This window comes from Hypanus sabinus, chromosome 10 (assembly GCF_030144855.1).
Source record: "Hypanus sabinus isolate sHypSab1 chromosome 10, sHypSab1.hap1, whole genome shotgun sequence".
Lineage (NCBI taxonomy): Eukaryota > Metazoa > Chordata > Chondrichthyes > Myliobatiformes > Dasyatidae > Hypanus > Hypanus sabinus.
In genome coordinates this window covers 37,214,527-37,229,690 of record NC_082715.1, presented here as the reverse complement: position 1 = coordinate 37,229,690, position 15,164 = coordinate 37,214,527, and the positions used below count along the sequence as shown (strand labels likewise).

The 15,164-nt window shown below is 39.8% G+C and overlaps 1 protein-coding gene across 1 annotated transcript; it reads left to right on the top strand.

Moving 5' to 3' along the window:
* Positions 1-5,025: 5,025 nt before the first annotated feature.
* Positions 5,026-15,139, top strand: LOC132400585 (UI-like). Its single transcript, XM_059981677.1, has 2 exons — positions 5,026-5,150; positions 14,594-15,139. The coding sequence occupies exon 2, from the start codon at positions 14,607-14,609 to the stop codon at positions 15,099-15,101; it is 495 nt and encodes a 164-aa protein (XP_059837660.1). The 5' UTR covers positions 5,026-5,150; positions 14,594-14,606; the 3' UTR covers positions 15,102-15,139.
* The last annotated feature ends 25 nt before the right edge of the window (positions 15,140-15,164 follow it).

Below are 15,164 nucleotides of genomic sequence, written 5' to 3'. Positions count from 1 at the left end.
AGTGATTATAACTGTGATGTACACAAGAACATCTCTGAATGCAGAAGCCCATGAACATGAACTCAGTGGCCACTTTATCAGGACAGAGGAAATGTGCATTTTTCAAGGGGTGAAATGGCTAACACAAGGGGGCATAGTTTTAAGGTGCTTGGAAGTAGGTACAAGGGGGACATCAGAGGTAAGTTTTTTACACAGAGTGGTGGGTGTGTAGAATGCACTGTTAGGCGGAGGCGGATACAATAGGGTTTTTTAAGAGACTCTTAGGTAGGCACATGGAACTTAGAAAAATAGAGGGCTATGCAGCAGGGTAACTCTAGACAGTTTCTAGAGTAGATTACAAGGTCGGCACAACATTGTGGGCCAAATGGCCTGTAATGTGCTGTAGATTGCTATGCTTCTATGAAAGTGGCCACTGAGTATAAATCAGTTAGAGATTTGGCAGAGCAGCAGCAAATGGAGCTTAATCCAGGCGTGTGAGATGTCTCACTTTGGAAGGTCAAATGAAAGGAGAAAGTCAATGGTAGGCCCCTTACTACCATTGAAATTCAAAGGGATCTTGGGGTCCAAATCCATTTTTCACCGAATGGGACTACACTAGTGGATGAGGTGATAAAGAAGGCATATGGCATGCTTGCCTTTATTGCTTAGGGTTTAGAATATTAGAGTAAGAAAGTAATTCTGTGGCTATGGTATATAAAGTTCTATTCAGAGCACACTGGAGTATTATGTGCAGTTCTGGTCCCTCCAATGTGGAAAGTGTGTAGAAGAGGTGTATGAGGATTTTGCTTGGATTAGAACATCTGAGTTTATAGGGAAGGAGTAGGCAAATTTGTATTAGATAAACTCCTTAGAGTGTCAGAGGCTGAGATGAGACCTGATTGAGGTTTTTAAAATTATGAGAAGCATAGTGTTACGTACCCCGTAACTGGGTGTCTTACCAGCAAAAATAGAAGTATCCGTTGGAGTCTGGTACTATTTTCCAAACAGTGTTTATTAGTAAAATATACAAATCAATATCAACAATGCAAATATACAGATAATATACGTTAGCAATACTAAACCTAAAAGTGTGGGTATAATAATAATCAATAATAAACAAGCTCTATCGTTGTCTAGGGGGATAATGAATTGTCATGTGTGAGTATAAAGTTCAGTTCAGTTCATACAGGCTGAGGTAGTTGTTGGTCGATGTGTTGTAATTGTTGGAGAGAGAGTGAGCAAACAGTGACAGCTATTGTCTTGCAAACCTTCCTTTACGATCTTGATCCGTCGATGTGTTGTTGTGGCCATTCAGGTATGACCCCTCTGTCCTTTAGCTAGACCGTTCTTCCATGGTTGATTCATCACCCAGGCAAGGGTGGACACACACACAAGCCCCCACTGGCCTCACTATAAACACTATGAGTTCAAATTGACTGATCCTTCGTTTGGTCTCTGATGCCCCACACTTTCTCGTGTGTTCCAACACTTGAGCAGTGCTCACTAGTGTGTCTCTTGGTGCGTCTGAGGGGTGTCTCCCCAGACCTCACTTTTATCCCTACTCACGGGGTCTCAGATGTCAATCAATTTTGAATGGCTTAGCCCATCAAACCAGCCCACTCCAGCTGTCCACTGAGGAATTTTAATGAACAGAATAGTACCAAGTAAACAGCCCTCTCCGGAGCCGTAAGTCTTACAGGAGTCATAATATGGTCTCTCTCCCCCGGTGTTATCTCGCCCTTGTCTGAAGCAAATGTTCCAGTTCCTGTATGTTTTGTTCCATCTCTTTCCCTCTCATTAACAGCCTAGTAATGGTAATTCTCCCAGGGGAGGGGGACATGGGCAACCTTGCACCCTTCTGCCCAACAGAGCTGTTCATCCTTCATAACAATAGATAAAGTAGGCAATCAGAATCCTTTCCCCAGGGTAGGAATGTCAAAAACCAGAGGAAATGTTTTTAAAGTTAGAGAGGGAATTTTCAAGGTGGTGTGAGACGCAAGTTTTTTTTCTCACACAGAGACTTGTAGGTGTCTGGATGAGTTACCAGAGTTTGTAGTGGAATTGGCAATTGGGTAGATTTTTTGAGAAGTATTTAGACAGACACATGAATATGGATGATTACGGAAGAGGACATATAGAATTTATTAAAATTCATGATTGGCACAACTATATGGACTGACTGGTTTTCCAGTGCTAATCCATTCAATGTTCTTTGAAAGATTAATCAGTAGTCAGGCTACTTTTATATGCTGGATTGGGAAGTTTCAAAACTAACAACTATTTAGAGTATGTGTAACTTTTACAGACAGGAAGGATTAAGAAGTTAGACATAAAAAGTACAATTATGTTTAAGTTAGATTTATCCAGTTGAGCTGATAAATATTAAACTTGAGTGACCAAATAAGAGAGGTCCAAGTCAGACATTTTATTCATACATTTACATCTCGATGTTCTAATGATGATAATGATCTGATAGAGGATTAAGTATATTGAACATTTTTGATATTGGTATTGGTTTATAATCATCACTTGTATCAAGATACAGTGAAAAACTAATCTCGCATACTGGTTGCACAGATTAAATTAGTACAAAGTGTACTGAAGTAGAACAAGGTATGACAAAAATGTGAATGCTAACAAAAAATTGCAGTGCAGGTAAAAGATAAAAAGTGTAAGATCATAACAAAGCAGGATGTAAGGCTGAGTCCATCCCATTGTACACTACATCCATTCAAGAAACTGATGGCAGTGGGATAGAAGTTGTCCTTGATCTTGATGATATATGCTTTCAGACATTTGTTTTCATTTTTAATTCCCTGATTCTTACAATATTAAAAAAGCATAAATAGCAGGTCAGCTTAAATTTATTGGGTCGTTTCTCTTTTTGGATTTAATTCACAGTTTTCAATGAAATTTATTTCCACTTGTTGATTACTGTAGTCTTTTCTGACACTTCCAGCACCACAGAATTACTTATCCAGATCATGCATAACCGAACTCTGTGTACTTGTACAACTTTGAAAAACACGTAAGAATGTTCCAATTTAGTTGAATTTATTGCAGAGTGAGACTGCCATAATTTTTAAAGCTGAAACGAGGAAATTTCCATGTCCCGATTATCTTTGTGACTGTGCATGGAATTAATTGGTTTTATCAAGAGATGAAACGGGAGAAGAGGGCCCCTTAGATCTTGTGTGCAGTCAAAGCCAAGGTGGTTGAAAAAAATTTATTTGCATTGTTACCGTTTTATTTTATTCTGCTAAATTTGAAATAATAGTGGAAAAGCCAGTTGAAATAGCTATCAGCATTTTAGCTGATTTGAAGCATAACAAGGTACAGATATAGGAAGAGTGTAAATAATTTACAAAGACTTCTGTACTGATTTTAAAAAATGGTAAAACTCAATGAAGCATTTCTCTACAAATTGAAAAGTTATTTTTGGATGCTTTCAAAGTTGTAACTTCCTTACATATGTTTATAAATTTATTTGTAAGTATGACGTATTTGGTCACTAGTCTAACATTTTATAGTTGTCGTTTCAACCCTACTTTCAAAGTTTAAAGTAAATTTATTATCACGTATATGTATTCATCTCCTTGTGAGCATACTCAACAAATCTATATAGAACAATAATCATATCGGAATCATGAACACCAACTTGAATGTTCAACCAGTGTGCAAAAGACAACAAACTGTGCAAATACAAAAATTAATAAGTAAGTAAGCAATAAATATCAAGAACATGAGATGAAGAGTCCTTGAAAGAGACTCCGTAAATTATGGGAACATTTCAATGACGAAGTGAAATTGAGTGAATTTATCCTTTTTGATTCAGAGCTGGCAGTTGAGGGATAATAACTGTTCCTGAACCTGGTGGTGTGAGTTCTGAGGCTCCTGTACCTTTTTCCCGGTGGCTGCAGTGAGAGAGATCATGAGGGTCCCTGATGATGGATGTTGCTTTCCTGGGATAACCTCAATGGTGGGGAGGGCTTTACCCGCGATGGACTGAGCTCTGTAGGATTTGCTGTTCAAGGGCATTCGTGTTTCCTTACTAGGCTGTGATGCAGCCAATCAATATACTCTCCACTACGCGTGGAGAAGTTTGTCAAAGTTTTATATGTCATGCCGAATCTTCGCAAAAAATTAAGGAAATAGTGGCGCTGTCGTGTTTTCTTCGTAATTGCATTTACTGGGTGGGTCCAGGATAAGTCCTCTGCTAACACAATGATATCTAAAAGTGTTGACCCTCTCCATCTCTGATCCCCCGACAAACACTTCCTCCTTCTCCAAAAGTCAATTATCAGCTTCTTGGTTTTGCTGCCGTTGAAGTAAGAGATTGTTGATGTAGCACCACTCAGCCCGATTTTCAATCTCCCTCCTGTATGCTGATTCGGCCAACACCAATGGTTTCGCCAGCAAATTTAGAAATGGCATTGGAGCTTTTTAGCCACACAAGTCTAGAGCGGGGGCTAAGCACACAGGCTTGAGGTGCGTCTGTGCTGAAAAAGATATCTTGTTTGATCCCATCCAACCCGCTCATTGCCTCACATCCCATTCCAAACAACCCCATCCATAATCCCCATGAACACTCACCGGGCCACATAATTGCCCGCCCCATGTATCGCCCCACACAAATCTCCTCTCCTGTCGATCACGCCGCCCATACCATCGGCCTGACGCCGTTCCACCTCCACCGCACCTGCAATGAGTTTACTGGGATGCAGCCGCGGAAGTGAGCAATCTGTAAAACCTTCTAGAACCAATCTCGTCTTTGTTCTACACGTGAAATACAACATGAAAAGATAAGGAAATTGTGTAGAAGATCTCATTTGCCCATTTGTTCAAAGTACACGAAGTACATCACGTAAAACAGGTGAATTATTGATGTTTCTGATAGCTCTCTTAAACCGACCCGTCAGGACTTGTCCCGTTAAGTTTTATTAGATGTGCTGCCATTCACTGTATATTTTACTGCAGCAGCTGACCGACCACTGATATTTTGTGGAACATCTTTCGTGCATTTACAAGCAGATACATTGACGTCATCTCGACTCCTTAGATGTAATATAAGGCTGGGAGAGAGCCCCTGGAGCGCAAACCAACCCCCCAAGCCAATGATTGAGCCCTTACAACTCTAGGACGTTTTATACGTAGAGCGCCAGGACAAGCAGGTGAGTAGACAAGCATCTCTCTCCACTCCTACGTTGATAACAGCGGCTGTACCTATTCTGATCCAGCAGAAGTAAGTTCGTACCCAAAGCAGTTCGGTGCTCGAGTGCGTTCATAATTGTCCGTGACGTTTTAGAAGGGGGCAGACGAGTGGGCAAACAATCGACTCCGCTCCTGCACCTTGTGACTTTGGATGAATTAGTTAAAACTGGGAAAGATGCCAGGCATGGGGATTTCGATCAAAGGTACACCCTTACCATCCGTCAATCCAAACATTGATTTAAAAGTAAAAGGTTATTTAGCCATGGTGTACTTAAAACTGTTTTCTGTTATAGAGGCAGAGAGGATAAACTGGTCTGAGCACGTTGCTTATATTTCTATTTAAGTTTAAGTTGCAAGAATAATCAGTCAGGAAATTTAGTCAACAGAAACTGATTTGCGCAGAAATAATCTGTGAAAATTGTAGCTATTTTGATAACATTGCACTAATGGACAGTTGAATTACAAAAACTGCTTTGATATTTGACCTAATTGTCTCAAATTTTATTTTGCTCCAACTTACAGCTATAAATCTGCAGGATCCAAAAAGGTAAAGTGCAGGACAGAGTGAAAGCTTCTTCAACTGGTGGTCTTTGCCAGTTCTTTCTAAAAACAATGAGCTTAATTCCACCTTGGTTACTAATCTTTTAACAGAAATTAGCTCATTTTTAGTTTATCTGCAACTCTCCTCCAAATGGCAATTAAAACTAGGTCAATTGTTAGTGTGAGTCAGGAATAGAACTTGGAAGAAAAGATACTGAAGGTGAAATGTTGGTACATGGAATTAGGTCTCTAATTAGTATAAATGTCTTTGGAGGGTAATGATCTGGTAAATGGCTTACCCCAATATTCTTTCATTTTATAACCAACTTTCTAAATCCTTCACTCTATACATAAATAATTAGATAGTAATGATCAGGTACATGACTCAATGGGATGTGGGTGGTTTAAAAGCTGATGGAACTGTTGCCTTTCAGTTCCAGTGACTTGGGTTCATTCTCCAGTGCTGTCTGCATGAAATTTGGACATTTTCTTTAACTCTGTGGGTTCCCTCTGGATGCTCTGGCCCCTCCTACATTTCAAAGACGTGCAGGTTGTAGGATTAGTTGGGCTCCAAAAGTTGGTCCTATTCTGCAGGTGAGTGGTGGTTTCTTGGTGAATTTGATGGGAATATGGGGTGAAAAAAAAATTAACATAGAAATTGACTAATCATTCTATGGGTTAATTCTACATTAATTCTACACTGGGTGCTTGATATTTGGAGCAGATTCAGTGGGCTACTTAATTCCATTTCTGTTTCATTTTCCTTTGGAAAACTAAATAAGGATTTTTTAAGTGTTCAAACTACAACTACATTTGTGATTTTAAAGAAACTTTAAATCTTTAATATTAGTGCTTGGAAGTAGGTACAGAGGAGATATCAGGGGTAAGATTTTTACAGAGTGCTGAGTGCGGGGAATGGGCTGTCAGCGACGGTGGTGGTGGCGGATACGGTAGGGTCTTTAAAGAGACTCCCGGATGGCTACATGGAGCTTAGAAAAATAGAGGGCTATGGGTAAAGCCTAGGTAGTTCTACAGTAGGGACATGTTTGGCACAGCTTTGTGGGCCGAAGGGACTGTATTGTGCTGTAGGTTTTCTATTAGTAATTAAAAATAATAGCTTTGTCAGATTAACTCAAGATATCAATACTTCTGATTCTTTTGTTATTGATTGTTAAATTTAACAATATTCAGAAACATTTACTTCTCCAGGTAGTATAGCTTAGTACTTCGCAAAATTTGAATAGATATTATGTGACTGATTTAAAGATATTTAAGAAAAATATGTATTTTGGAAGGGAAAATAATATATCCTAATGTATCAAAATAATGAACTGAATTATCTTCCTGATATAACATTGGATACAGAGAGAGATTATTAGTGGAAAGATTTAAAATGTTTGAGAAAACTCAATTGCTTTCTGGCTTTCTCCTAAAAGATTGTTTCTGAACTACTTTACAGCATATACACAGTTTCATAAGAGCAATGCCTGCCTTAAAGACAAACCTCAAAAGGACTCTGATTTCCAAATTAAGAGTATAACAAGATTATAAACTTACTGTTTTCATTACTGAAATCCTTCAATATGTCCAGGTTTTTAAAAGAGATTAAGGAATGAAAATGTGCTTAGATTTTGAGAATATTTTCCTACACATTTTTATTAAGTCCTGAGCTAAAATTTCCAAAGTCTGCTTTGGAGCAATCAGAGTTCTAATTTTAATGGAAATATATCAAAATTATCATTAAGAATTCCATCAGTTTTAGATCATATGCCTCATTTGCTTTGCAAATGGTGTCATCAATTATACTGTGTGTTTAAATATTGTTTCTGTTCACCTGAATATCTCTATATTCTTTATCAACTTCTTTATCAACATAAATGAGTCTGTTTGGAAATGTTTTAATGAAAAACAGACAATGAATCAGTTAAGAAAATAGTATAGAAGTGCTAGAGAGTACATTATCAACACTATTTAGTGTCATCTCTCTGCTTAATTCGAATTGTCAGTGAAAAAGCCAAGTTGGTCACTTTGTACGTAGAAGTACATTTTAAAGAATGAGAAACTATAATCCGGGAGTATCCAAATCAAAGGATTTATAGCAAGTAATCAAAAATTTTTTTTTAATTGTCTTTTATATCCAATGCATTCAACTACCAGAGTAAAGTTAAGTTAAACCACTCAAAGGCAATGAAAATGCATCAGTTAAAAATAGCTTTTCTGTTCTAGAGCATCACTGGTAAGGCCAGCATTTATTTAGCACCCTTAATTGTATTAATGCATTGATGGTGAACTGCTGCCTAGAGTGTATGATCACCATCTGTTTAGATGGGTGACAGAAGCAATTTTATGTGGAGAGGAATGTGGTGTATTTTGGGCAAAATCGTTGGAAATGTGCTGAAAGCTGTGTAGGAAGTGGAAGTCTGTGTGCAAGTGCATTATTTAAATGTAAAGGAATTTGAAGTTATATTTAGATTTATAAAGAGAGACAGAGCAAAGGGGTGTAGGTATCTGTTTGCCAACCTCTCATTTCAGCAGGTTTTCTGTAGACAGCAGTCTAATTAGTCGATCAGATTTTGCTTCAGTGGTGAACATACAGTTTCCAGCTTCAAATAAGCTGTCTACGAAGTTTAAACAGGAAGTCAGGCTTTCTTTCACAATATCAGTTTGAATTTTGTGCATTCTATAAGGGATGTGAGGAGTCTTTTTCAAAAACTATGATCAGGCAATCTGGCCATCACCCCGGTTACAATGTTCTAAAATTAAATTCTCATTGTACGACAGCAAAGATTAGATCAGATACATAGGATTAGAGGAGAAATTTAAATGAAAATAAAAGCTTTAAATTTTTTTAATCTAGTATTCTGAGGAAAAGTGGTTCCACATTTTGAAAAGTAATTATTTAGTACTGCTCAGCTATTACTTAAAAAAACAGCTACTCTTGCTTGTAAAAGGACTTGAACTTTCTCATAATCTCAAAGAGGCAATTTCTACGATCATTCCAATTACAGACTATTACTGATGGCAGCCTTTTGATCATGCACTTACCTACTCTGTAGCTTGCTGTCAGTTTTCCCAGCAGTAGAAGCACGACAACCTTGCCATTATTACAATAATATTAAAGACCTCAAGTTCAATCTTTTGTTAATGTGGAAAACCTAAAGACAGTAAGCTAATGAGATTTAATACTGAAAAGAGCTGTTAATCATTAATGCGGCACAGTAGAGAGTTAATTAAAATAAGTTATTTTGGTGATTATAAGCAGTCAGAGGAGTCTTTGAGGTGACAACAATTAATCTGAGCACTTTTCCTCCCATACTCTACAATGAATTGGAGTAGCTTAATTATGTCCAGTATTCTGAGTATAATTATCCTGAGTTTGCACGGAATCAATGTCCTTGGTTTCCCAGCCCCATATGAGGTGGCCTTCTAAGAGCCAACCAGCTGCTCCCTGCATCTGAGTGCCCACTGACCCAGTCGGAACAGTGAAGTGACTGCTACCACAACAAACTCGGTCTGGATCACACCCAGCTTCGCCGCCAGTGATTTCAAATTTTAAATGCATCTGGTGGTCAGAGACGTTTAAAATTTTAAATACCAATATTAAAATATGTAGAATTTGTAAATTAATAAGAATACAGTTTGAAAAGTTAGAGCAAAATTACTTTTAAAAAATCATGCCTGCAGAAGTGTCTCCCAAGCTTTCTTCTGGAATATGACCTTAAAACAAGGCCTTGCCTAAGTACACTTCTGGAGAATGCATCAGGTAACATGCAAAATTGATAACCAGATAAAAGTTTCTTCTGCAATCATCTTGGCACTTGGCTCCAACCAATAATAGCAGAAAGAGATAATCTTTTACTTTACAACCTTGCAGCGGCACAGTTTGATAGTCCCTAGCTACTTCAATAATTAATCCACAGAAGTGCATAATTGCATTGTAAACGGCAGACTGATGGTGAATGTAGCACTATGTAATGATATGGGTTCTGGAGAATGAGAGGCTTCTTACTGAAACTCCTGTAAATGCATTAGATGTGACCAGTCCTCCATGAATTGCTGGCAGTACACTGTCAAATCTGTCATTTCCCTACAAACAGGTGATATTTGCATATATCCTTTGCTCCATATGTTCTTTAATGGGCCATGTTTGTTACTTTCCAATGCAATTCTAAAGGGATGAGAAGTGAGGACCTTTGTAACTAATTACATGGAACTTCAATTTTGAACAATCATAGTCATGGAAAAATACAGAACAGAAACAGGCCCTGTGGCCCATCCAGTCCCTGCCAAGCCATTTAAACCGCCTACTTCCATCGACCTGCACTGCAGCCACAGCCCTCCATACCCCTGACATCCATGTACCGATCCAAACTTCTCTTCAGTGTTGAAATCGAGCTTGCATGCGCCAGGTGTGCTGGCATCTCATTCCACACCCTCACAACTCTGAGTGAAGACGTTTCCTGTCATGTTCCTGTTTTCACTTTTTGCCCTTAACCCATGACCTCTAGTTGTAGTTCCACCCAACTTCAGTGGAAAAGGCCTGCTTGCATTTACGCTATCTATACCCCTCATAATTTTGTCTACCTCTATTGAATTTCCACTCAGTCTTTTGCATTCTAAGGAATAAAGTCCTAACCTATTCTTTCTTTCCTTATAACTCAGGTCCTCCAGACCCAGCCACATCCTTGAAAATTTTCTCTGTACTCTTTTAACCTTATTTTCATCCTTCCTGTAGGTGGGTGGCTAAAGCTGCAAACAATACTCCAAATCAGGCCTCGCCAATGTTTTATATAACTTCAACATAACATCCCACCTCCTGTACTACTTTGACTTGTAACCCCCGGGTCGCCTCAGGCTCACTCAGCTCGTTTCGTCTAGGGGGAGCAGCCTTCGGCCCCGCCAAACTGGGTAATCAGCTGGTGTGGATGCTGTGTGATGTCCCCGCCTCGCCCAAAAACAGACAGTACACCATAAGCGATTAAATGAGTACAATTTATAAAGGTTACTATAACTAAGTGATTAATAACGATACAGTATATATGAAGAGAAAAAATAAAGAAAAGGTGCCAAACTTATCAAAGTCCAAACCACTTCATGCATAACCGTTGGAGCTCAATTACTGAAGTCTTCTGGCCACCATTCGAACTCCTCGACTCGCAGCTCAGGACCCTCCGAGTGGTCAACCAAGCACATCTAGCTTCATCCCCCCTCCTCGGAGTACCTCCCGGCCTCGGACCCCCGCTTGGGGTCCGAGCCTCGCCCAACTTACAGCATTGCATCCTCTCTCTCGACCCCCTCGCGCCGATCTGCCCAAAAGCCCGTTAACCAAAGCTTACAGACTCAGAAGAAAGAACATTAATGCCCATTTGGTTTACAAAGGAATACCATTCTCGTTATCAGTAAATTGTAACAAACAAGCTTCCGGCACTCTCTCGCAACAAAGAAACATTCCTGCTTTTAACAAAGAAACCCTTTCCCAACAGTACCAAAGAAAAAAAAAGAAACCCCCTTTACTGACTTATGAAGGCCAAAGTACCAAAACCTGTCTTTATGATCCTATCTACCTGTGATGCCACTTTCAATGAATTATGGACCTGTATTCCCAGATTGTTTTGTTCTATTGCACTCTTCAGCTCCCTGCTGTGTAAGACCTACCCTGGTTGGTCCTACTGAAGTGCAACACTTCGCAATCGTCTGCATTCAATTCCATCTGCCCTTTTTCAACCCATTTTTCCAGCTGGTCCAGATCCCGCTGCAGACTCTGATGGTCTTCCTTGCTGTCCACCACACCACCAGTATTGGTGTCATTCGCACATTTGCTGATCCAGTTAACCACATTATCATCCAGATCATTGATATAGATGACAAACAACAAAGGCCCCAGCCCAGCAATGACCCCTACGGGCTTCCATTAGTCACAGGCCATGCGGCAGAGATGCAACCATTCTAGCTTCTCCCTCAAAGTAAGTGTCTAATCTGACTTACTACCTCATCCTGAATGCTAAGCAACTGAACCTCCCATGAGGGACCTTGTCAACTGCCTTACTAACATCCATGCAGACAACATCCACAGCCTTGCCTCCATCCACTTTCCTGATAACTTCTGAAAACTTAAAGATTTGTTAGATACGGCCTACCATGCTGACTATCCTTAATCAGTCCATGTCTGTCCAAATACTCCTATCTGGTTCCTTAGAATACCTTCCAATCACTTTCCCACTACTGATGTCAGGCTCACAGGCCTATAATATCCTGTTTTATTTTTAGAGCCTTTCTTAAACAATGGAGCAACATTAGTTATACTCCAAACCTCCACCACCTCACTTGGGCCCCTGCAGCTTCTACACTTGCCTCCCATGGGGTCCAAGGGAACATCTTGTCTGACCCAGGGGCTTTATCCACCCTCATTTGCTTCAAGACAGCAAACACCTCCTCTGTAACCTGTATAGGGTTCAGGACCTTGCAGCTGCTTAAAAAGATAAAATCCTATGGCATCACAGAAATATACTGGCATGGATAGAGGAATGGCCAGCAGGCAGGAGGCAGCGAGCAGGAACAAAAGGGGCCTTTTCTGGTTGGCTGCCAGTGACTGGTGGTGTTCCTCAGGAGTCAATGATGGGACCGCTACTTTATACATTGTTTGTCAGTGATTTAGATAATGGAATTGATTGCTTTGTGGCAAAGTTTGTGGAGGATACCAACATAGGTGGTGGGGTAGGTAGTGCTGAGGAAGCAGTGCGATTGCAGCAGGAATTAGACAAATTGGAAGAGTGGACAAAAAAGTGACAGGTGGAATACAGTGTGGGAAATGTATGATAATGCATTTTAGTAAAAGGAACAATAGTCTAAATGGGGAGAAAATTCCAACATCAGAGGTGCAGAGGGACTTGGGAGTCCTCGTGCAAGACTCCCAGAAAGTTAATTTAAGAAGGCAAATGCACAGTAGCTATTTATTTCAAGGGGAATAGAATATAAAAGCAAGGAGATAGTGCTGAGCCTTTATAAGGCACTAGTCAGGCTGCGCTTAAGAGTATTGTGTACAATTTTGGGCCCCATATCTCAGAAAGGGTGTGCTGTCATTGGAGGGAGTCCAGAGGAGGTTCAGAAGGATGATTCCGGGATTCAAGGGGTATATGAGGAGCATTTGGCAGCTTTTGGACCTATAATCACTGGAATTTAGAAGAATGCAGGGGGATCTCATTGATAGGACTAGATGGCTGGATATGGAGAGATGTTTCCTCTGGTGGGGTATCCAGAACTAGAGGGCACAGCCTCAAAATTGAGGAACAACGCTTTAGAACTTTTTAACTTTAGAATCCTTAAAGGAGGAATTTTTTTTTAGCCAGAAAGTAGTGAATCTGTGGAATGCTCTGCCACAGACTGCAGTGGAGGTGAAGATTGTGGGTATGTTTAAGGCAGAAGTTGATAGTTTCCTGTTCAGTCAGGGCATCAATGGATATGGTGAGAAGGCAGGTATATGGGGTTGAGTGAGATCTGGGATTAGCCACGATGGAATGGCCTGATTCTGCCCCTGTGTCTTATGGTATTGACTTTGTGCTTCAGCACCTCAGTCCTCGTGAGGATAATGACTCCTCAGTACTGATTGGCCAGGATTTCCAGAATGCCAACAGATTAATTATTTTAGACGCAACATATGACCATGTCAGGATGATATAGGCCAGCTCTGGCTTTTCTTACTTCCATTGTGGAGTTGGATAACTGGGCATCCTGAAACTTCTCTGGATATACCAACCTCTGGCTGGTAGGTGGTTTTCACAGTCAACCATATAAACAGAAACTGGATGTGGGTGACAGATTCTCTATCCTGCAATGCATTAATGAACTGTCTCTGCATTTAATGAGAATGGGAAGATTTTCATGAATGGTTTTGTTGTGAGATCCCACTTGATGTAGTGAGTTCAAATGTATAACTTGGATGAGTTCGGTCTCTAGGCTTCACGCACCACTTGACCACTGTTCTTGGTTTGTCTTTCTTTGCATTCTTAGTTCCTCGTGCCAATCCTATGGCTTGAATGTTGAAAATGAATCAGCGAGACTTGACCAGAGAACTCAACAATCCATTTATCCATACTTGTACATCCCCTTCCCATTTCACACCGTAAACAATATGTACATTTGACACTGATTTCATCTTTGCAGATATGGTAAATTGCATTTGACTTTAGAGGAAGCATTTACCACATTTAAAGATGTGTAGTATAATTTCTCTGTGGAGTCCTAGTTATTTTCTTTAACCTAAATCTGGTAAGGAGAGTGGCAATGTTCAATATCTGAGAATTTATCTAGATTGGTATAATTGAGCTGGTCTTTCTTGTAAAATGTCTGTTTTCTCTTCTTATTACTGAATAGGCCCCCGTGACCTGTCTTCAATGCCGTGAGAGAACAAGTACATCTTTACTATTAATGTTGTGACTTGGACCCTGAGCACAGCAAAAACTTTTGTAAATATCCAGTGAGCTGCGCAATCTCAAGTGTGCCAAATAGTTAAATTCCATTCTAGGAAATGGGCAAAGGGTACCCATAGTGCCAATTGAGCTACATTACACAATTTAACAGCAATTAACTACCAGCCTTAAAATCTCACAAGTTTGCAGAAACCAATTAAAGGAGAATGTAAGACAAAAGTTGTAAATTGAAATTCCTTTTTCCACAGTGAATGAGGTTTGATTTTGGCTTTTAAAATGACACATAGTTCAAGAAGCTCTACAGGCAATGCCAAAAATCAGCAATCAGAATTCAGCTTGAATTTGTATAATTTCATTTAAATGATTTCATTGTAAATCACTTGTGGGCCAGACCTGGTGCGGTCATATTTTACAGTGTCTCTTGTCTTTGCTTTCAGATTTCCAGTCAGTATGACAACAACACCATTGATTTTCATTGCAACCTGTTTGCTACTTGTCAGCCACATCTCCCCTGCTGTGTGTCGTGCTGCAGATTTGGGTATTTTCAACAGACTGCGTTCCAATATCAGCACAGCCAGTGGTGAAGATAATGATCAAATTCTTTCCTACGTTCTGAGGGAAAAGTTACTCCAACCTTTGGAGCAGAATCCAAACTACATGGAGCTTCACTCTCGGTCACTCAAGGATCAGATTCTGAATGAGATCCTTGAAACCAGTCACCTCCGGAATGAACTTTTCCCAAACACAGAAACATCAGTGTCCATTCAAGGACCAGAACTTGATATGGTGCCAGCTTTTTCTGAACGCTCAAAGAGATCTGCTTCCATCAACTCCCTGAATCTCTCACTCCTCCTTTTGAAGGAAATAAATAGGATCAGAAAGAATAAAAATCGATTGATACAGGCACAGAAAAATCGGAAGATTATGGACGCCATTGGCAAATGATGTAAATTGTAGCAGTGTAACTTATCAAATTGGAGGTTTAATTTTTTTCCCAAAGATTTATCA